Raw genomic sequence first — 24,197 nt, forward strand, 5'->3', positions numbered from 1 at the left:
GAAAACAAATGCTCTTGACTTTTCTTGGGAACATTAAATTGTAATGACGCCACTCACCAGTTGTGAGACTAAAGCCACAGCTGTCTGGAATTCAGAATTCTGTGTTAAATGGTGAGCATTTGCATTACTGTGTCATATATTTGATTTCATTGTTTTGTTCTGATAAATATTAAACATTAATAAATTCTTCTGCTCTCATTTTGTTTATCTAAAAAGCAAAGCTTAAAAAATTGAGCTAGACTACGTAAGTGGTTCAGAATGTAGGTCATAAAATGCTTCCAAAATCTGAATTGCTTGCTTTGGATCTTACCTTCTACTTCCTCAGCAGTAAAGGGCTGATCTAAATATTTCTTTGAGCTGAAGAATTAGTTTAATATTTAAAAGAAAAAAAAATTAGAGAAGGAGCTCTTTGAACTTTTTTTAAAAAATAGAAAATAACATCATACATCCCAAATACAAGGAAATTGTACTCTTTCAGGCTTCTGCATTATGTTTTAGAAGAGAATTAAATTACCTTGAAATGATTTTTTTTTTGTGAATTGTATGCCAGAAGTAAAAGGGAAAGTCCTTTTTGTTTAAATTGTTTTGGATTTTCTCTTTTTTTTAATAATATAAATGAGCTCACTAGCAATTTACAGTGTGTGCCCAGAAAGGCAGGATTTCAAATCAAGATCCTGTGTTCCAAAGCACCCACGCTTCCAGAGCTTTGCCAGTTGGAAATCTCTAAGAACAGGACCAGAAGTACTGGCTTAGCACTTTAATTTATTAATAACTTTACCTTATTTCTTTCAGATACATATGTTATTGCAGAAACTTCTATTTTTTACTTGAACAGTTATATATTGTTCATCTTACTCAAGTCCTGGAGATCTCATTACTTCTGTCTTTCATTTTTTCTGTTTCAACCTTGTGACATCTGTATGCTATTCATAGTATTAACAGTATTGCACTGTTATAATATAGAGCTTTAACATTTACTCAGTTAAGCTGTTGAACAAATGGCTTCCTTTACAAAGCAGAGCAAATGTTATTTGCTGATGTCAGTGTTCAATTTCATTTGCAAGGTGGAAGAAATAAAGGCATATCACCTTGCCTTTTGTCAACGCAACTTTGCAGACCATAGATCTGTCTAGAAGTTAGCAGATTGACCAACATGAGCTGTGTAGGCAATAATCAAGAGAAAACGAGCTACCTTAGCTACCAAGTAGTCTTGAAATGTCTCATGTTAACTGCTTCCTTAGATGCCTGATTTAGAATGCTATTAGATCAACGTATTTTTGTAGAAGACATTTTTTCTCCATGCGTTATGAAATCTGTAGCAACAGCAGAGAAAGTTCAGATTTCTAATGCATGTGCCCAAGCTACATGCTTAGTGTAAATAATTTTCTGTGATCCTTTTTGTTCCAAAGCCCCTGAAAGTAGGGGAAAAAAATCTGATTTAAACTGATCACCTTTTACATTTAAACTATTCAGAGATAATACACTGTAAAGTTCTTTTCAAAGGATAGCAAGTTTGTTTGAGCATGGCGGTGGGAGGGAGGTAGATGATGTACTATGCCCTGTATTTTAGTGTTCAAAATTATACCAGTCAACTAATGTTATATGGTTTTAACAATAATAGTGAAATAAACTCATATTAGTGAGGTGTATATAACCTAACATACCTTCAGTTGATTATTTAGATATTTGAAAAAACCTGCTAGCCAGATTTCAAATACATATGATCAGAAGTGATTATAGAAGCTTTTTGAATCTCTCTGAAATTCATTGAATATTTGGTCAGCTGAGGTCTTCTGAAAGTACCACTGAATACCTGTTTGCATCTTTTTGCACTTTACATACTTTTTTAAAGTCTTTTTATTTTGAGCTTATACATCTAATTAATAACCAGTGATATTTTACAGATTTTTTTAAACTATTTCTGTACTTTATACTATGGGATTATCTTGGTGTTTGTCCATATGAGTAATTTTGGCTTCTTTGAATTGCTGTTATGCTTGTCCTATGTCATTTCATTTTATTTCAAGTTCTTCCAACCTTGTAGATGTTTTGATTCTTTAAATTTTGAAAAAGTAAAAGTTAGTTTTCTCTTGCTACTTTTAGATATACTCCAGTGATTAGAACATAACTACTGTTATGGCCACAAGTATTATCTGGCAGTGAGTAGCATTCCTTTATGTGTGCGCTTTTGGATTGTTTTTATAAAGTGCTGTTGAAGAAGTAAATCATCTACTCAGCAAGCTACTTGACATGTTTCTTCTTTTCAAAAAAAAATTGCATGCATAGAATTACAGGGAGTAGGCACCTTTTTCCATCATAAGCCAGTCTTAGTCTTTTTATTGTCCAGTGCTAATTATCCCTTTTCTTACTGATAGAAAGATTTAGAGCTGTGTGCATTTCATCGTTGAAGAGTGATTTTCAACTGTGTAGAAATTCATCTTACATCTGTCTGCCACATGGTAGCCATCTAATTCAGAAGAATCTCCTGCAATATGCAGTTGTTAGAGCATTGTATAGATATTTTTTAAAACTGTAAAAATCTTCCAGACTGTAAAAACATAAAACACTCAAAGACATACTGCTCTTACTACCCTGGTCTAAGACTGCACAAAATCAATGCAGCCTATACCAGGGTTATTACAGTAAAACTATTCTATGAAATATCTTCTGAAGGGATTGTACAAAGGCATATGTAACTCCTTCTACTATTTAGTTACCTTAATTATTATTATTTCTCCCAGGAGTTAGCACACTTTTGTTAAATGAGAGATTAGGCAGTTATTTCTGGATACAGAGAACAGCATTATCCTCTGTGTATGTCAGTTACGCTGTCATGTGCACTACCTGTCAGTAACGTATAACAGCTCTTCTCAGGGCAAGCTGGATGGATTCCGTGTACTTTTACATTCTGTCATTTCATTCACAACAATGCCTAGAAATACCTTTCCTTTTTGCCCTTATCGTCCATAGCAATCTCCATGGTCTTCCCACACTGATGCACACTTGAAGCTAGCTTAGTTTGAAGTTAGCTGTCCTTAAATGTAATAGTCCTTCTGCTTCCACTGTCGTGCATTTTTTAGATCAATGGATTCATAAAATTTATGGAGATGTAGAGTTCCTATTTAAAGAATATAGACATTATTATTAAACTTAATGATGATTTTTGGAATTAATATATTTTTAAATGAATTGATACCAATTAGGTTACCAGTAGGAAAACTATTGCAAAGTCAAGGTAAACAAACTTGTTTAATTAAAGTGACCTCTCTGATTACCACAAGGGCTTCATCAGCTGCCTTGTTAGCAGCCTATTTTTCGTAAACTTGGATTTTTGCTTGTGACAGAGTTCACAACTGACACACAAAATTTATTGTTATTTAAGTGAACTTAATTTTGATACATAACATGCAATGTCAGTGATCAGGGGTTAAAAGGCAAATTCTCTCAGAAGTGAATCATGGCACATAAAGCAAGGTCAAATCAAGTCCTTCCAAATCTGTGTTTTGAGACTGTGCATCCTGCAGGCTATTGAGAGCTCCAAGCTTTAAAAACATACTTAGTTGGCTGGGAGTGCTTTTCTGATGCATTTCAGCTGTGTAATTTGAATCCTCACTCATCCAAACAAATGACTGATTCAGAAGCAGATTTTTTAAAAATACAGGTATGTGTTGTTTAATGAATGGGTTAAAGTAGTACAGTGCTCAGTTAATCGTTCTGCAGTTGTGCTCTCAGAAAAATTGCATAGAATCTGAAGTAATGTGGGTAGAAAGGTTTTGTGATTTATGTGTGGTCTAAACAATAAGCAGTCTTCATTAAAGAAGAATCTCTGAAGTGTGGAAAGTAACAGAAAGGAAATAAAGTTTATAATGTAAAAGGTGTCTCTAAGCTGCAGTTCAGTGTGTGTTTACATCATTTTCAAAGAAAACGATATAAAGAGGGAAGGGCGAGACCAAGAACTTAGGCCAGATTTACAGTCACTAATGAGAGCACTGTTAGTTTAATACATTTCCATGCCAACTGTTTATGACTATTCTACTGTGAGTTTTCTTCCAAGCGTCAGCATAAGGACTTGGGCTTGACAGAGCTTGTGGTTTCACATTCTGGTAACGTGATTCAAATCCACCTGGATCAGCACTGTAATACCTTTCTTTTTGTACTATGTTTATACGGCCACTACCAAAATTACTTTTAAATTAATCTCATAAGTCACTTAATACTATTACCTTGACATTGACTTAAAAACTTTTGTGCATGTGTGTAATCTTTTGTTCATTTTTTGGGTTTTGTTGTTTGTTTGTTTGTTTGTTTTCTGATGAGCACTGGGAAAGAAAGCCCTGTTCTTTGTTTACTGCTGTTTTTCACAGAAAATGAGTCTGTCTTTCATACTTCCACATTCTTCATCCTTTGAAGAATTTCTCTTGGGAAAATTATTTTTTCTGATATAGCGGGGTTTTGGCAATAGGCTTCGGTATACCCTTGCTCTTATTAGTGCAAGTTAGGCCTGCTGTTCTCGGGGCAGAACCTTGTAGTAGTAAAAAACCAGAAATCTATTAAAAATTATCTTTAGAGGGTTCATTTATTTTAACAACATTAAATAATATTTAATGCTCTATAATTTACCTTATAACATACAAGAGAAAAAAGAAAAAAGGGAATAACTTTGGATGTCCATGAGTTATAAAAGACATCGTCATGTGATACTGATTTTCCTGTCATGTGAAATTAGCTGTGATCATCCCTGCTCCAGTTTTGATTAGCACAAATTCTGCATGGAAACATTATTGAGAGGCTTACTAAGCTAAAACTAATGAAGAATGCAGCATCTGGCTTGCTGATGTTATTAACTACAACAAATGAAAGACTATTAGTTTAATATTTGTTTATATGCAAAGATAGAGGGTTTAGGATTTCTAAAATATACTTTCAGGTCTGGGGATTTTACAAGTTTAATACTTTCAGTACAAGTATCTTGTGGCTAGGTGCTTGTATTTCAGATTAATGGAAGCTTTTCTGATGTAGCTCACCAGCATAATAAAATTCCCTCAAATTTAAATAAATTAAATTGACCATCTTATGTTAGAAGAGTACTGAATTCTGAAATACATATTCATACTGCATATTTCCACTGAAGCAGTTAAATGTGACAAGTAAGAAATTCAGTAATTTTCAATTCAGTGCTTGTACCTATCTCCATAATTAAGTTTCCATTGAATTTCAGTTAATTAAAGAGCTTCCATCATAGCTTTTTTCTATCAAGCTGACTTTAAAAGCAGAGCAATGTGAATTCTTAGAACTAAGTATTTTTTGTAAGGGTCTCTCAAGTGTCAAATAAAACTCCTGGTGTTGATCTTCAGATGATAGTACAGAGAGCATCTCTTTATCCTCCAGTGAGTGACAGGTATTTGTTACAAAGTTTTTGGTGTCTTTTCATTACTAGGTCTTTGTCTTGATTATCTTTAATTTTAATTTTTTTGAGGGGGATTATTCTTTTTGCTACCAACTGATACTTTGTAAAGCTTGTTTTGTAAGTTATAACAGAGAAATGGAATGTCAAAAGAAGAATTTATTTCTTCCACAGTCCATCTCTCATGTAACAGGAGGTCCCGGACTGCTGTAGTCCTAGTCTTCATAAATACAGTCAAGAAAGGAAAACAAAAGACTATACTGTAAATGGCATTGTTCACATATATTCAATATTATGGAATTTGGTTTTGGTATGTTTGTTAGTTGATTTTTTTTTCTTCTTGATTCTAGCTGGTTTTCATTATATACTTGAACCAAAGGATTTGGACTGTTTTTTACTTCCCTCTAGTTTATGAGTTGCCTTGGCACTCTCAATCATGTTGTAGAATACCTATGTATATAATTGTTCTAAATTATTTTCCCATTGACTTTTGGCAGTTTGTGTAATGGGGAAATTCAGGCTCAGTCTGGGTTGTTTTTGGGAGAAGAAAAGCTCAGTCACATATTTAAAAACTTTTCAAACATGGTATATATTCTGTGCCCAGCATGCTCTTTCTTTTAGCAAGTTCATTATCAAAATGCCCTTCTTTGGGCAGCCTTATTTCTTAATACCTGTTTTGAGAGGACATGAAAATGTTGACCATTATCCTCGGCATAATAGTATAAGTAAATTAAAGGATTAATTGCTCAAGTCTTTTTGAAAGAAACTATAGTTCACAGCTCTTACAGAAAATAGGATGTACTGACTGACTAAGTGTAACAGCTCAGGGCTGAGCCACAATAGATGACTAAAAATACTTTATTTCCTATGCCTTTTTGTTATTCTACTATGACTGAGTTGAAAAACGGTCCTTTAGAAAAAGATAATTTTCATTTTACCTCATGATTTCATATTACCTTGGCTCTGCCACATGCCCATGCCTCTGAGTAAGCTAGTGAAGGAAGATTTGTTAGAAAATTCTCTGGACATCTTGTTCTCTATGAATTTCTTGCTACTCTTGAACAGCTAGTTTTTTAGACCTTAATTTGTTCAGTGTTGGGGTGTTTAATCTGTTTTTCTGGTTCGATTCCTGTTGACATATTTTCTTGCAAAAGTGTTTGGTTTGACAAAAACAGTTTGATGTGCATTCTCCTTGTAGAAAACTAAGAATCAAACATAGGTGACTATCTCAGAAGATGCTAAGGAGAATGGTATTATCCATCTCTCAAAAGTAACAGAAAGAAAAACAAAAGCTATTTTGGCTCTCCTTCATTTCCAAAGAGGTTTTTCTCACTGTCTTTCTGTTGGAGGATGACTACAGCCTGTGCATGGTTTTGACCAGAAAGAATGTGTTGGACATGTAACTGTAGGTGCCCTATATGAATTTCATAAATCTTTTACAGCCCTTTTTGTATAAGTCTATGCTCCAGTTTTCGTATATTCCATATATTTAATTTTACAGAGTATTTAGAGACAGATAATAAAGTCATTTAGTCAGGAGTATGAGAAGTAAAAGGTTATTCATCTTGTAAATGCTGTTGTCATTTGTTTCTGTGCCACCTAGCAAACAGATATACCTTGTCTAATATATGTTAGGGAAAAGTAAATGTACAGTCAATATTCTTTTTTTATCCTTAGTCTCATCTGTATTTTTCCCTTGTCCTGTGATTCTTTATTGTCCTGCTGATTAATCTTGTGAATGTTTCTGGAAATGAAGTAACATTGTCTTTTTTTAATTCGTAAAACTGAAAATCTGAACTGTATAAGTTTGTATGTTGTTTTGGCAGTTTTTGAGCAGATAAATCACTTAAATGAAAGATGGTTCAGTTTACTAAGATCTACTCATTGTGAAGAGAATCTTCAAGTATGTCTGTATCACATTGTTTATTTTGTACCTTTGTTTAGTGCTTAAATTTTCTGGAAGAACTCCCAGAATGTTGCCAGACTCTGTGTGTATTTTAGAAAGAGTTCTGGTGTTTTTTACATGGAAACCTAAAAGAGTGAGGGAGGCAGTAATTTCTTTTGCTAGTATTCATGGAGATTTGCATGGCTGGTTTTTTTTATTTCTTTCTTCATTTTTTTTTTTTTTATCCGTAGCATTTAGACTTGGATGGTCAGTTTCTTTTCTTGTTCTCATTCTTAATGGTGAAATATTGAAAATTTATCTAAAAATATACTGACAGTCTAAGGTTTCCTACAACTGAGAAAGAGGCTGAATTGGTTTATAACTTCAGATTTACACTGTGCTATTTCAGACTTGACTCACTCTTTTGGTCTTCAGATCTCTTTTGGCTTCTATGTACTACTTGGAAATCAAAAACTTAATTGGACTGTGGTGTTTTTTCAAGAATAAAAAAGGTAATATAAAAGAGGGGAAATACCAGTTTATAACTATAATTACAGCTTTCCTAATTTGTTACACTTAACAAATGAACCTTGACTCTTGACTGGAATAATAATTTCAAAAAATAGAGCTTTATGATTCAAGAATTATGTGTTCTTTACCTTTCTCGTGAAATATTTTCACATTATGGTAATTGTAATTATGTAAGTTAGTGCAGGTTTTTTGATTGATTCCCAAAGCCTAAATCTGTTGTAATCTGAGTATGGGTAAATCCCTGGCAACCAGCTAATCTTTGAAAGGTTAAAACATCTTCATAATTTCTGGTTCAAGATTAAGGCCCATTTTTATAGATAACTTCATATAGTCAGTCTAGACAATCTGATTATCAAAAAACCTTTCTTACTTGTTTCCTCTTACTTACTGAAACCAAAAGGTGCTTCAGATGATGACAAATACTGACTTGGTGTCTGTGTAATCACAATCACATTCTCATTGATAGTATTAATGTCTCTCTTCTCCCATTGCTTACACAAATGCCTGCTTAATGGATTAAGGATTAATTCTCCTACTCTTTGTGCTTGGTGTGTCTGTAGAGAGTATGAGTAAGTTTGTACTACTGGCTTCTGTTCTGTTGTACTCTTTATGCTGTAAAAAATCATGTAGCAGTAAGTCAAATTTTTGTTTCTTTTACTGAGTAAATTTTGTTGTCTCCAGTTGAGAAGCAAGTCAATGCCAATAATACTTTGGTAGCTAATAATTCTCTTTAAATATCCTCTCCTTCAAGCTCTCCACATGTACAGCTTACATTGACTTCAGGGAGTGTCCTATAAATTCAGAAGTTTTGAATTTTGGACATTCAGTGAGTAGAATAGACAACATATGTGTCTCTTGTTATTTAACTGAAATGGTGAAAATGGGAAAGCAAAGTTTGTCTGAAACTAACCCTCTTGTTTCCTTTTTCTTCTGTTTTGAGTATTGCCACTTTGCCATCTCTAGAGGAGATAAATACCAAAACTTTCTGTTACATTTTCCAATTTTCTTTCCACTCCTGTAGCTACTGATCTGCAGATATTTATCCCTGAAAATAATATTGGGGTTTTTTTTCTGATTGTCGTGCATCTCACTGTTTCACTCTCCAGCAGGGATTTCCTATTACTGTAATGTGAAGAATTTCAGTGAGAGAAATCTTCAGAAGCAAGGAAATACTACAAAACACACCCTGGGGTCAGCTTTAGATACTGTGATATTATAATGCCTAAAATTTTTCCATGTGCTTACAACAAAGTGATTCCGATAATAAAATGGCAACAAGATTCCCAGTCCTGTAACTGAAGAGGAAAAATGACTACAAAGTGACATTCAGAAGGCTTGCACATTAAGTGGAGAGCTGAACTAAACTAGTCCAAAAGAAACACTAGACACAGAGATGAACTCTTGCCCTTCTTGGGCAGTAGGACACTTGATGTAGCTACCTTAGATTCCCTGGCTCAGGCTCAGAACTTAAGTTCATCTTCTGAGGATGCTAACCTAAATAAACATCTAAAATGATAAAATTATAATTTATAATGCCTGTCATTGTTACCCACCATTTGCCTTTTAAATTGAAATAGCATTTGTCAGGAACCAGGAAGCCATAAATCTGAACCCAGTTCATGGAGTTTGAATTTGCACTTGCAGTTTCCCAGAAATATACCTTAGTAAGTGGGTTAAAAGTCTAGTTTGGGCGTAGAAATCCTCTTCCCTTTGTCTTGAGAATGAACTGCAATGCATCCAAAATACAAGACATGGAAAATTGGTAAGAGGAAGTCTGACTCTCTCTGTACAGATGCAGCATCCAGCCTAGAATGTGCTATATTATGCCTGTATAGATTTCCAGTCTGATAATTTTAATTTGGTTTTGAAAAATAAAGGGGGTGCTTCTCTGTGCCAGATTGTCTTATGAAGTTCAAATTACTGAAATAATTATTTCTCCCTAAGGAAGATTTGATCAGTTGTTTGTAAATAATACATTGCAAGAGAATAAAATGCTGATTATTTTTCATTCCTCAGAGGAAGAGCAGTAGATATTTGAGAAATGCATAAGTGTCTGCATTAAAAGATAGTTTTCCTTACTTGGTGATTGGAGCAGGTAATTTATGCATTAAGGCTATGCTATCTGCTGACTATTGTAATAGAAAAAGAAGTAGATTTTTCTTTTGCTCAAATAATCTTAGTAGTAACAAATCCCATGCCCAAAACCTTTTAAAATCTAGTCTTCTGAGAGAGTAGTTTTTAAGTCTTTTCAATTATGAGACAGCAGAAGAGCAAAAGCTTACAAAATAAAAGAGAAAAAGAAAGATTACTTCTTAGATGCTTCTAGTTCTAGAACTATTCCTTAGCATGTGCCAGTATGTTCAGATACGCAGTTGTAGAATCTTCACTATCAAGGTTAAAATCCAGGTTTAATTAATCAGAACAAAAGTACATTTCAAATGCACAGATCTTGTAGAAAAATAGTCTATTAATATCAGGAGCTTGGCACATTTTATATTGTATTTGACATGCCACTTTGCAGTTGTCTGCTAGTTTGTGAATTTTTTTTCTTCTCTTTAAAAATGTTATTTCCAGGTTGGATGAGTTAATTGAAGCATTTCTCAAAGACAGTGATCCTGATAGCTCTCTGGATGTTGGTGCTGACATGCGCAAGATCAAGTATTGCTTCGGTCATATGAAGGTAATTTTTTTAAACAGAGATGAAAGTGCAGCTGGCACTCTGAAAATAACTTGGAGATATTTGTGGCTGAAAAATTTTAAAAGAAATGCAATGCAGTGGAGAGGCACTGGAAAAAGGTAAAACAATTGAACTTTAAAGTGCATGGAGGACTCATAGAAGATTTAAATTTAGCTGGGAAAATTCAGCAGTATTTTGTGGAATCATCAGCAAGGATCCCAGCATGCAGTAAATTGTAAGAGAGCACTTGAAGTTACTGGAATCAAGACAAGTTGTTTTTATATGGATAGATGTTGCCATCTGTATTTCCAGCATTACTGAGGCTTTGTCTTTTACTTTGGATAAAGATGTTGAAAGAGGTAAAAATGTAGATTAAAAACACTATATCCCTTTATCTGTTACACTAGTTGTTCTGAAGATGTTGCAAGAGCTTCTGAATCATTGAGAAAACAAGATATGCTTGACAATCATGAAATTATAGAAGATAATACTTTTCTGTATTTTAGGATATAGTTTTTCCAATATAATAATGTATACATTCCTGATCTTAATTTATTATCCCTAAATAATAAGTTTTTAATTATATTTTTAATACTGAAAGTTCTGTGACACTAAAGAATGCTGGAGTTTAGGTGTGGAAAGAGTAAAATAAACTGCACCATTGCTAATGAAGATTAAAAAATACAATTTGTTTCATACTTGATACAATGGATATAATTCAACAGTCAACTGTGGCATGATTTTTTTCTGTCAAGAGTATAGAAATGTTTTGCCTTTCTTACTATAGCTAGACTCACAATAATATACAGACCTGGCGGGAAAGTTAAAGGGGCCTGCTTTTTTTTTGTTTCTCCTAATAGCAAATTATAAATCATCCAATAACTTCAAGTAAAAAACTGCTCTCACAAGACATCTCTGAAGAAAAAAACAGTAATGAAGAACTGGAAAAACTGAAGGGACTTCTGCAACAAAGAGACAATGAAATCAGTATCCTTTGTGGGGGAAAAAGTATTATTTGGGTTTGAGATGGTCTGACTTACAACCATTTTTCTTTGTGTGAGAGAGGCTGTACAGTGTTAAGGAAATACTCAATTCCCAGCTTTTATGAGACAGAACTTCTGCTTTGCACCTGCTTCTCTTTCCAGTTTTACCAAAATCAAAATCCTGCATCCAAACACCATTTAGCTTTAGCATGGTCCAGCCAATAACCAAATATTGTGGATCAGGCCACAGCTAACATTCTTCTCAAGCAAATTAAACTATTTTTTAGAGGGAAAAATTCTGATGCTATATAAAGACCAATCTATTACCTTACAAAGAATAGAATTTCCTGTATGTGTTATTTTTAGCCAAATGAAGTGTTGCTTTGGGAACTGCTGGGCAATTTGCCCTTAGAAAAAAACATAAAACTTGTACTTTTTACATTTACATTTAAAGTTTTTTCACATAAAAGTGCTGAATTCCTCAGACATGTTTTGTCCACTTCACTGTCTCAGAGGAAACATGAGTAGCTGCACTGCAGTGCGATGGGTGGGGGATATTTTTAGGCAGTTGACAGACCTGTGGGCAAACCACAGCCACTGCGACCGCAGCTTTGTGGCTGCTCGGTGGGGAAAGTTTGTAATACAGCAGAGAAATTAAAATATGGGGTTGTTGAATGTAAAGATAACAGGGTTTTTTTTTACCAGTTATTAGTAAAGAGCAAACTCAGTTGCATTCTTTGTGTTCAACAATTCCAGCTCAGTTTTATATGTCAAATGAGAATAGCATTTTTCACTGGTGTGTAGCATGTTACCTGTCTGAACTGAGGTGGCCAGAAAGCTTTCCCATTTCTGCTCTGTCACAGATTATAGAATTTTTTTTTCCAAGGTGCAGTTTCAAATAACTAAAACAGTAGCTAAAACACTGACTCACTCCTTTCAAAAAATTCTTCCATTTTTTTAATGTAAATTTTAATATCTAAATTCCCAGAAATATTTCCTCCTGAAATAAATTATTTCATTAGTATGAGAAAAAAAGCAAAAGATTTCTATCAAATGCACATGTGCTCAACAGATTGATACAGCTTTGCTCACAAAAGTAAAAGAAAGAAACTTGTGTAAAAACATGTAAAAGTTAAATAGAAGGAATATAGGAAGACTTGGAAGACAAGACTGATTCAGGGAGTCTGCACTGGCTAAGTGACAGTACATCATCACTAGAACATTCACATATCTAATGTGATGAGGTGGTGGGCAGTATGGAAGCTGTTGAATAAACTGAGTTCCTTCTTGCCTACAGTAGCTAGAAGCTATCATAAAAACTGAATTGGAAAGTGTATTATTATTACCTACTCCAGTTAATAATATTCCCCAAACACTACTTAGATTTTCTGCGGTTCATTAAGAAGATTAATTAGGATTAAAAAGAAAAGCATATAAAAAAGCATATCACTGGGACTTCAGTGCTCCTAATTGAATGCATGCAGGATTTCCATTATGTGTCCTCTATAGGCTGTTAGGCAAAATGTATTTATATCTAATATACTTCTAATAAATTCACAATGTTGTTGCAAGAAATATCTTAAAGACCTTTTCTGAACTTTAGTAAACCTTTTATGAAAAGCTTACAGATGGGATACACTTGTACAGATGCTTGTAAATTAAGAAGTTTTCTCTTTTGTTTGCAAGTTTTTTTGTTACAGAACTTTAAAAATAAAAAGGGACTACCACAATGACAACAAGGTTCTGTTTTTCTGTAAATGCTTTTATCAGGAGTTGATTGAATGAGATCAGTAATTGTGGTCAATGTGTGATTTTGTCATTGTTTTAGTAAGAACTAATCTACTGTTTGGAAAAACTGAGGTGGATGAAAATAATTGCAAAGAATATGTCCAACTTTAATTTCACATTCACACATATGCTTCCATAATGTGAATTGTTTCACTTTGGAAAAAAGAAAAGGCTTACAGACAAACAGTGATGATGCTTTTTTAAAAAATATTTCCTTAATATATCTTGCAGAAATTCTGGTAACTATGCTAAAAAAAGAAAAAAAGAAAACACGAGATGCTCTTTCCCAGTTTAATGCCACCTCTGTTGGTTCTACAGTCTCAGAGCAGTCTCCTTCTGTGAGCTTGGAAGAAAGTCAGAGTCCATCTAAATGTTTTAGTCTGAAAGAGGAAAAAGTTTTCAGGTCTTCTGTTCCCAGACTACCTATTCTTTCCAGAACAACAGGTTAGTGTAATTAATTAAGTTAACAGTTATTGGATAATTCCAGTATGATTTACAGATATCCTTCAACTGTGAACCAAAACAAGGAAGCTTTATTCTCAGTACCAGTCATATTGTGCTAATTCCATGCCTACAGATGCAGTTTTAAATTTAAAGCCCTCTAAGGTGCTGATGTTTTTTAAAAATTTATGTAAATTCTCTGTTGAACAACTCCATGGAACCATAGTATAAATTCAATTGCAGGCCCTTGATTCTTTCAGCAAATTCACAGAATAAAATGAAGGGTTGAGCATAATTCATTAAAAAATATAAGGAAATAATATTTTCCCTTGGAACACCCGTTTCAATTTATAAGTGATACAAAAGGATTTAAGTTCGTGTTTAAACCATTATAGAAGCAACTAAAACAATTGAAATAATATTGACCAGTTAGCCTGGATCACATAAGCAGGGTAATTTTTATAGTGGTTATTTGGAAAGGGTTAAGTGTTGAGCATTGCAGTTTTCTTTCTTTATATCATTTGAGCTATTTATTTATGAAAATAGGTAACAATATTCTTGCAAGATGTTCATTTCAAAATCCACATTTAAAAAACTTCCAATAACTGTAGATAGATGTTTCTTGCCTGGTTTCATGTTTTCTTCATTTTCTAGTTGAATTGTTCAAATAAAAAGATTTTTTGGTGTCAGCAGGTTCTAGAAGTGTTTATATTTTTGTTAGTAAAGAACATGCCTCATCCTAAATTATCATCTATGACTATTACATATTCATGATTGATATTTCTGTATATTTTTTATGCCTTTTGGGGCACAGCTAGCTGAAAGAAGAGTTTTCAGGGTGAAATTCAGGCATGGCAGCTGGCAAGTAGAAACTTTGATTTTGCTAGAGTACTAGTGGGAATGGAGTTCTTAAACTATGTAAGTTTGCCAGTTATCCTCTAAAATTGCATTGTAATTGAACTAGTCAGCTGTCACACTTGTTATTTTGTTTCAGTTGCTCAGCTCCTGAGGAATTCCCTTTGCCTTCTACTTTTCCTATTTACCATGCTTCTTCTCATTTTATAGGAAGAATTTATTTGATTTGGTGTCACAACAGTAAAAACTAAATATAATCATGTCCTTATAACACAAATCTTTTCATTACCTCAGAAATATACTAGCAAATAATAGCAATATTTTATCAACAAATAGCTAGAATAATTACATCTTTTATACAGTGCCACTTATTCTTCAGCATTTAAAAAAGTCCTCGTATGCAGTAGCAAATTCTTAGTATTGATCAGTATATTCCCTTTTTGCAAACATTTGTGCGGATATGTTCACAGGAATTTTCTTTGACTCTAAAGTAGGAACCAGCATGTCAGCTCAAATTGACTGGACTGTAGAACCTTACCGCCTGCACTCTGTGCTGGCAAGGCCAGGTTGGATGGGGCCCTGAGCAGCCTGGTCTAGTGGAAGATGTCCTTGCTCTTGGCCAGGGGGTTGGAACTCAATCGTCTTCAAGGTCCCCTCCAACCCAAACTAGTTTGTGGTCCTTTGCTAAGTTTGGATGAGGCATCGTTCTCACTCGAGCACAGAGCCTCATTTTTCATCCATTGAAAGCCTGAAAATTATGTTCATCATTACAAAATTATCCATCCATTTCAAAATCCATCTGAACTGTGTATATATATATATGCCATTTGGTCTATATGCTTTAAGAATTCACTACAGATTGTGAAAGGGCTTAGGCCTGAGCCAGGGTCAAACCCCCAGGTGAGAAGCCTTAGTGTAGTATTAAACCTGTCATCATTTAAACATTTTGCATACTTGACATAATTTATGAAGATTTCATTTTACAGCATGAAGACTATATGGTATGTTAATTATTAATTAATTATTATTAATAATAAACACAATCTAGCTTTCTTTAATTCTGTACTTTCAAACCTGCCATCAGCCTGATTTAATGCAATATAGCATGATATTTCCAGTGTCTCTAGTGTGTTTTCTATTTTCCTATCTCATTTCCTTATCCTGAAAATTAACTTAGGAAATCAAAAGAAAGTATAGCTAAAAAAAATACTTGTTTTAAAAAAATAGTTGTTGGAACCTCATCTAATAATTAATATATTTGGAGCTGTTAATTTTTTTTGCAGTTGATTTATTGTGTAGCTGTAACATTTACTTGCCCAGAAGCAGATCTTTACCATTTGTTGATTTTATTTCAAGAATAATATTCTTACCATTTTTTCCCATAGGATCTAGGGCCATATCTACATTGAAAGATACGTGTAACCATGTTTCTTGTCTATCCTATCCAGACACTGCTTTAAATAGGAGAAAGGCAGTCATACTATTTCACTGCTGAGCTTGATGTAATAATCTGTAATAACAGGAAATTTACCTTGATCTCATTACAGCAGTAAAACAATTCCTGGTCCAAATTTGTCCCACAGCAGGCTGACTTTGAAGGTAAATGAGTAGTAACTTCTACAATGGTAAATGTTTGACAGGTACAGCTGTAAGTTATCTCTAAGTCCATCCTGCAATGAATGTGCATGATCTTTTCAGAAGAAACTGCGTGGACATAATATATCTTCAAAGGTTTGACATATGGTAGTATTTACCTTCCTGCCCAGTCTGCCTTTTCCCCACCAGGTACATGCCTGATACTCTAAACAGAAGCCTTTAATGGCTGTACAGACTTAAGGATTAACAAGGCCTAACACCCAGATTTGATTTCCATGTAGGTTTTTGTGCAACATTGTATAACATTATCGGCTGACAATACTAAGTTGTAAAGAGTTTATTCCATAGAATCTTAGAATGTTTTGGGTCCTTAAGAATCACCTAGTTTCAAACTGCCTGCCATGGACAGGAATGCCACTGGCTAGACCAGCTTGCTCAGGGCCCCATCCAAGCTGGCCTTGAACACTTCCAGAGATGGGCATCCACAAACTCTCTGGGCAACCTGTTCCAGTGTCTCACCACCCTCTGAGTAAAGAGTTTCTTCCTAACATCTATTCTAAACACACAGTCTTTCAATGTAAAACCATTGCCCTTTATCCTGTCACTATCTGTCCATATAAAAAGTTGCTCTCCCTCCTTTGTTAAGCCACTTTAGTTAATGGAGGGACACAATGAGATCTCCCTGGATCCTTCTCCATGCTGAGCAACCACAGCTCTCTTTACCTGTGTCTGATTTAATGTTGAAAGGTACTTTTTCTGAGAGGTATGTCTTTAGCTGCTTGTTTGAATATCATATCTAAATAACGTCACTAGTAATATATTGTTGAACAAGAGGTTTGATACCACTGGAGACCTAACTAAGAACAGCTGAAACTGGACCAGTGGATCATTTTATTTTTCTCATTTTGTGTCAGAGTCTGGATTGGGCTGTTCTTAATAGCCACAGCAGAGAAATATGCAAATGCTGTGGCTTAGTAATGCCCTAGCTTTCTCTGCTGCTGCTGGGTTACATAGCATTGAACTCTACATTAGTTAAAAATTATACCAGTTTACATGCAATCAGATTTCTTTTTCTTGGATCCCAGAAGACTTCTTTTAGGAAGGAGTAGGTAGGCAGGCAGCCTGGAAGCGATGGAAGGCTGCCTGCTGCTGTCATTTTGTCAAGTCAGATGGCACAAGACAGTGAATGCACAGTGAACAGACCAGAACTTGTTATCTGAGTCCAAGTGTTACACCGTGAAAGGGGATAACTTACCTTTTAATATGCACCCTCCATCACAGAGGGCTCTAAATTATAAATCCATAACTACGTGAGGGAGAGTGAGCAGAATAGTCTAACATAGTGACTGCTGTTATTATTGCATAATAATATCTTTCATGAATCTGAAACAGACATAACTGGCTATGAATTTAAATTATGTTTCAGATGAACATTCCAGAAAATGCAAAGATAAGTTTTTGGAATAATAACCTGAGCTTTACAAATGCTTCAACAATTTTGCTTTTAATATAATAATTTAGTTCATCATAAAGTATCTAGTGCAGCTTTAATTGTGTTAATAATTTATACCTTCTAGAGATATAATTGTAGAACAACATATAATCTTTCTTAGGCATTGAGTCAATAATAAATTAGTAGTTTCAGGATAAATCAGAGAATGAATGAATCTAGCAAAAAAAAAAAAAAATCAGACCTCATCAGACAGTAGAGTGATAAATATTATATTGTATTTTACTTTTATTGCATTATATCTCTCCTTCTATTCAGAGAAGTCTTATTTTGAAATCAGTCTCTGATTTCAAAGGCTGCTGCTTGCTTCTTAGGATAGTTCTATCAGCATAAAAGACTTATGATACAGTTTTTCTTCCTGCTAGATTTGTTTTTCTCCTAAAATATAAACAGTTTGGTTACCAGAAAACAGTAGGACTATTGTGACATTTAAAGAATACAGTAAATCTTAGTAAGAGGTTCAAACATTTGTATATGCTGATGGATTTGAGAGGGATTATTTTGCTCTCACAAATTATTTTGTTAGGATGGTGTTTTGACCAGTTTGGGCTATTTCCTTTTTCTTTCATTGATAAGTCGTGAAGTTTCTTGAGAGTTTTGTGAAGAATGTACCTCCTATGTATCCCACTCATGATTTAAGATTACTTTTTGCTCGACACTATGCAAACACCTATATAGAAAAATTTTCCTGCTGAAGGGCTAACAAGTTGACTTTGAAATGTAAGGTGAGAGATGGTTTCTATAAACAAATGATGTTTATGAATAGCATGAAAGTAGTGATGATAACACACATACTGCTACATATCTGAAAGATAAATATTTATCTTGTCTATTTTATATATTTATATAATAATTTGGGGAAAATGCTTCCTTCTATTGTTAAAAACCCACAGAAGGTTCTCTAATGGAAAGGACTGACTGAAGTTTTCCATCAGAATCTCTTCGATGTCTTTCAGTTCAGAAAAAAGGCCAGTCTCAAACCTTCAGAAAAATTAAATGCTTAGCAAACTCATATGTTTCTTGGAGTATTTTCTGTGTCCAATAGTGCTTTGGGATATCTGGGGGTAGAGTCTTGGCACTGTGCTCATGACAGATCTTTTGTTAACAAACACATGTAGTCATTTTATTGCTATTTGGCCAATAAAAGAGCTCACTGGTTCATTTAGGGCACTGTTCAGAATTACTGTTGATCTTTCTCATTACTCAGAAGAGAAAGTATGTTCTACATTTTCTGTTAAAGGTCCAGGAAAAAGAATATATTCCATTTGCTCTCCAGCTGAGCTTCTACCAGCTCCTAGTAAGATGTAGTGCATATTTCATTGCTACTGTTAAATCTTTGTAACAAGTATTTAAAACAAGATGTGTTGTTTTGCTAATTTCTTAAGCATTAAATATTTTCTATAATGTAGAGTGATTATTTGCTGCAATGTATTTTTCATTATTGCCAAGTTTAAGGACCAAGTAGGAAGTACCAGACTTCACTGCTTTAGTTGTTTTTAAAAGCCTTCAAAATAAATTCAGCAAATGTTAACAGCATAAGCATTTGTCAATTTTTTTGAACTTCTGATAAACTTAACAAAGTTATTTTCTTGTATTTCAAGTTACCAGATAAAGCATGTATTGGTAGGGCTCAAATTTATGTCATCAGTGTGAATGGCTGTCTATCATCAGTGAGACACGTTTGTAACATGTAGTTGTGGAAAATTTTTATTTTGTCATATGCCGTTATACATTTTGGTATCTCTGTCTTAAACATCACAGGTTTTTTCCCTTTTTTAATCTTGCAACATGAACGAAAAGTAAAAAATTAAAACAAAGTAGTTTCTTAAACAGAATTATCCTCTTTAAATGTACAGTGACTGCGATAAATACCAAACAGACTAACTCTGTGAATTTACAGCAGACTCAACTAGCTTCTGGGGCTTGCTCTTTTGTTTGTTTGGGGTTTCTTTTCAAAATCTATTCCTCTATCTGTACTGCTTCCAAGAGCTTTATTTTGTTGGAATTCACAGTGAGTCCACCGTGACTTTTGCTTGAGTGAGGACTTTGAACTGAACTCACTGAGGTGAGTGAACAGCAAAAAAAGAACTGTGTAACAATTTTGAGGCTCCAGAAACATCTCTGTAAGGAACAACAGGTGACTATTTTTTGCGACAAAGAAATATAATTACATGTTATAGGATTTAAAGTGAGCTCCTACAATTGATATTCAGTGATAAAACCCTGCATGTTATAATTTTTGTCATCTTAACTAAGTGTTTATAAACATGAACATAGGGTTATTTTTAGGAGATAAAGCCCAGATTTTCCTTTTTGGAGCTTGGTCCCCATTTGCAACTTCAAAGGAAAATTTTGTAACTTGTAAGGATTTAATGACAGTGAGGAGCAGATCATTACAGTATGTTGACTAATTCTTCAGAGACATTGGAACTTACTTACATATTGAAAATGTTGTTATGTAAAACAACTTACTGCTTCCATTAACAGCTTTTTCTTTCTCCACATTGATTTGGTTTTACAAAACATTTCTGTTTCTTCTAAGATTCTCATCATGTTGTTCTTTCCACTTCTCAAGTGGGAATCTCTTCTGATGTAGAACGTATGTTTGGAAGCTTGTTAAAGATGCTTTTGGCAGTTTTTACTGCCTTCCTCTTGAGTCTGTTTAGATGAGGAAACTTTCCAGTATTTTATGCCAGTTTACTGTTCTCTTATCCAGATTAGTCTGCTAAATGTAACCTAGTGTTCCTTGGAAGTTCTTTGCTATTTCAAATCTTTTTGGCTTCCTGTTTCATTAGCCATAATTTGGCTGTCTAAAAATACTATTGGATGTTCAAACTAATGCCTTAAAGTTGTTTTGGTGGGTTTTGTTTGGTTTTTTTTGTTGTTTTTTTTTTTTGGTGGCTGAAGCTCTTCCGCTATTGATATTTTAGAGGTAAAATATGCTTCCGAAAGTTTCTGCATGCTTGAAGGGTGATCAAATTCCTTTATATATTGACTGTCATGTTTGGCAAATACCTCTGTAAAACTTCTTCCATATTGTTGTTGTTACGAACACCAGTCCCAAGAGACCACAGTGCCTTTTAACAGAGCCATTACATGCACATTATGTATGCATATGGGTAATCAGAATCCTAGAACGTTCTTCTATTAGCTTACACTTCAGATATTTCTGTACAGATATTACTAATTCTAAATAATGTAATTGTCTAGAGTTCTGTCTCTCTTTTGTTTGTATATTTAACCTAAAAAATGCATTTTTTCATTCTGTTCCTAGAAGAAACAGATATTTTCTTGAGACACTAGCCTCAGCATATTTGAATATAAAACCAGAAAAGGAATTATTGGAAATATCCCATAAATCCCTAGCCTTTTTTTCCTGATATTTGCAGTACATTTAAGCAGGTTAAGTTTCATACAAATGCTTCAGGCCAATTTCATGCTTCTGTTCCTGTATGATTATTCCATTGAAGATTTGTATGCCTGTTTGCCTCAGTGAGAATTGACTCTTAAGTTTTGGATGCCTTTGTTGAAAAAATCATTGCACAGTTCACTTACATCTGATGCATAATCATTTTGTCTCTTACACTTTTAACTCTGCAATATCTATTTAGTAACTGTGCCTTTGATTCATTAATTTTCAGCCCTGCTATAAGTTCAGAAAGATACTTTCAAAAGAATAACATTATGGTCACAGGTTATATTGTATTTAAGTTATTTGAGAAAAATTAGACCATTATTGAAATTTGTGTGAAAGAAAAGAGTAACCACATAAATGGAAACAAGCCAACAACTAGAAATGGAGTGATACATCGTTTTCCACACTTATACAGCAAGTTTGGTAGATTTTACTTCTAGGTCTGGTAAAAGCTCTTACTGATTTTCATTGCAGGGCTGGTTTTACAAATCTCTGTATGAGATGCTGCGCTGCAACCATCTAGCAAGCTACACTGAAAACAGTCTTTGATCTTTTTGTTTATAGAGTCAAGTAGCAGCTGATCTAAGACTTCCTTAAGTTAAGGCAATGTTGGCATTTGAAATAATTACACAGAGTTATACAAAGAGCTGAAGTTATTATTTGTAAATCTGTACATATTGGAGATCCTTCACATGTCGGTAATTATGGCCATTTTCCTGTAGCAGAAGTTATATGACTAAATACATTTTTTAGCATTTGTAAGCATTTAGCAGTAATTCCAGCTCTTCCTAAAATCGCTTGTATCTAACTTGAATGCAGTGAAGGTGGAGTTGAGTATGACAAAGTTCTATCTTACTTTTTTATTCTAATACAGCCCACTCATGTTTAATCTTCTCTCCCTTAATAGTTTCTCTGTTTTCCATTTTTCCTGGTAATATTGTTCCTAGAGGTGAGTCATTTGGTGATGATTGAGCAAAACATTTGCTGAAAAATGTTGTTGTCGCTGTTGTTAATGATACTCTGCTAAATACTCCCACAAATAACCCTATCATCCTGTGAGCCCCCCTTCAGCATAGTTTTACTAAACCCTCATTCAAATAAAATTATATTTCATATTCTACTGTTTCCTAGTCATCAAACTAGTGTCCAAGAATTTTCTATAATCAGTATTCTCAGTCTTTTATTTTATCATGTCTTGAGTGTAATTATCACAAACCTTTTTATTTTGGTCACCTCATAGCCCTTGAACTGCTGCTGCATGTTCATGTTACTTAACTCGCTTACGGTTACTATCTTAGCTGTTGTAATGTTTATTGTAACCCTGTCATTTCTTAAAATAAAGATCATCTCAGAAACAACATTCTGAAGTTCAGCTCTAGGCAAAACTGATATAGACATGTAATCTGAAAATCTCAGGCTGTTAATATTGGGTGCTGTGTTTGAAGTCTTCTGCAATTTATTTTATTATGCATATTATAATGTCACTATTGCTTTCTGCTGCCATTTTAGGTTTTCTACTACCTAGATATAAAAGCCTTTGAGAATATCAGTTTATTATGCTGGAAGTCACAATAAAATTTCCCAAAAATCTAAATGGAGACATTAACATCTTTAATAACAATGTTATGTATTTGAAGCACAAGCCTTATGAAGACAGCCTGAGGGATCTGAGGTTGTTTAGCCTGCAGAAAAGGATATTCAGGGTGGACCTTATTGCTCTGTGCAACTATTTGAAAAGAGGTTGTAATGAGGTGGGGGTAATCCTCTTCTCCCAGGTAAAAAGTAACAGGACAAGGGGAAATGGCCTCAAGGTGTGCCAGCAGAGGTTTAGACTGGATATTAGGAAAAAAATTTACTCATAAGGGGTTCTAGAGCATAGGAGCAAGCTGGCCTGGGGAGTGGTGGAGTCACCATCCCTGGAAGTGTTCAAAAAATGTGTGGATACAGCAGTTGGATATGGTTTAGTGGTGAGCATGGTGGTGGTGCTGGATTGATAGTTGGACTTAGAGATCTTGATCTTGGACTTAGATGACCTTAGAGATCTTTCTCAACCTTAACAATTCTATGTATGTATGATTTACACACTATTTTAGGAAGATACTAGCATTTTTTTTCCTTACGCTTTAAGAAATCAAACCAGTTTCTCCATATATATGGCTCAATAATATAGAGAATACAAAGAGGATATGTTCCCGTGTCACTGCCAAAACAGACAGCAGCATCACCTCCTGGGCATAAAAGTGCTGGAAATACCTGCATCTGTTCCAAAGCCAGACAATTCACAGGAAGGCTAAAAACCCAGCATAAACTGCTGATTGATAACTTGTGGTTTAGTTTGGGTTTTTTCTTGATGTCTGTTACTTAGTGTTTAGAAGTGCAAAAGCACAAGATTTAATATTTCTTCCTGTTTTACTTGCTATCATAATACTGTATATGTATGTGGCCAATTCCCTTCTTGTTTCTGATGTGTCATATGCATATTTAAGATGGTAAGTATTTAGACATTTATAGCACAGTCTTTTTTACATGTTTATTTTCTGGGCACAACTTCTGCCCCACATCAAGGCCTGATGATCAAAAGATGAAAGAGGATGACAAGGTAAATAATCTCCCACTCTAGTGGGGAATCCTGAGTTTGGGGACACAGCCTGTAAAGCTGAGATAATCAGAAAAAGGATAAGTTCTTGGAAAAATAGGTTCAAGGCAGTCATGAGGTTCATTGTATCATTGCATGACCATCTGGATTTATTGTCAGGGCTTCTGTAAACAGCTAATGATGTTTTGATCTCTGAAGAAGTATATGTACGCATGTTGTTAATTCCCTGTGATGTCAGTTGGACCTAATCATATGTCAAACACTCATATAACTTTTTGATACTCTCTGAATTGGAACTTTAATCTATTTATCCTTATTGTTTGAAGAGGCAAGGTTCAGTCCAGAGAATTTCTTTCCTGTTTATAACTCTTGCCTTGGAAATCATTGCAGGTTGCTATCATGTGTTCCTCTTAGACATGACTTTGAGTGATTTAATGGTAAATAAAACTGGATACAAAAATTACGGTATTTTTCAAAGTTAAAAATAAATAAATAAACAACCATAAAAAAACCCCA

At 34.3% G+C, this 24,197-nt stretch overlaps 1 protein-coding gene across 4 annotated transcripts in view; it reads left to right on the forward strand.

Annotated features, from left to right (window-relative positions):
• KIF6 (kinesin family member 6) overlaps window positions 1–24,197 on the forward strand; it is a 156,825-nt gene that overhangs the window by 50,797 nt on the left and 81,831 nt on the right. For all 4 annotated transcript variants that reach the window (XM_063390857.1, XM_063390855.1, XM_063390856.1 and 1 more), the window contains exons 11-13: window positions 10,395–10,500; window positions 11,358–11,484; window positions 13,500–13,712. In XM_063390857.1, coding sequence (XP_063246927.1) covers window positions 10,395–10,500; window positions 11,358–11,484; window positions 13,500–13,712 — 446 coding nt within the window. The remainder of the gene's footprint in view (window positions 1–10,394; window positions 10,501–11,357; window positions 11,485–13,499; window positions 13,713–24,197) is intronic.

The sequence above is a fragment of the Prinia subflava genome, chromosome 2 (genome assembly GCF_021018805.1).
Source record: "Prinia subflava isolate CZ2003 ecotype Zambia chromosome 2, Cam_Psub_1.2, whole genome shotgun sequence".
NCBI classification, from domain to species: domain Eukaryota; kingdom Metazoa; phylum Chordata; class Aves; order Passeriformes; family Cisticolidae; genus Prinia; species Prinia subflava.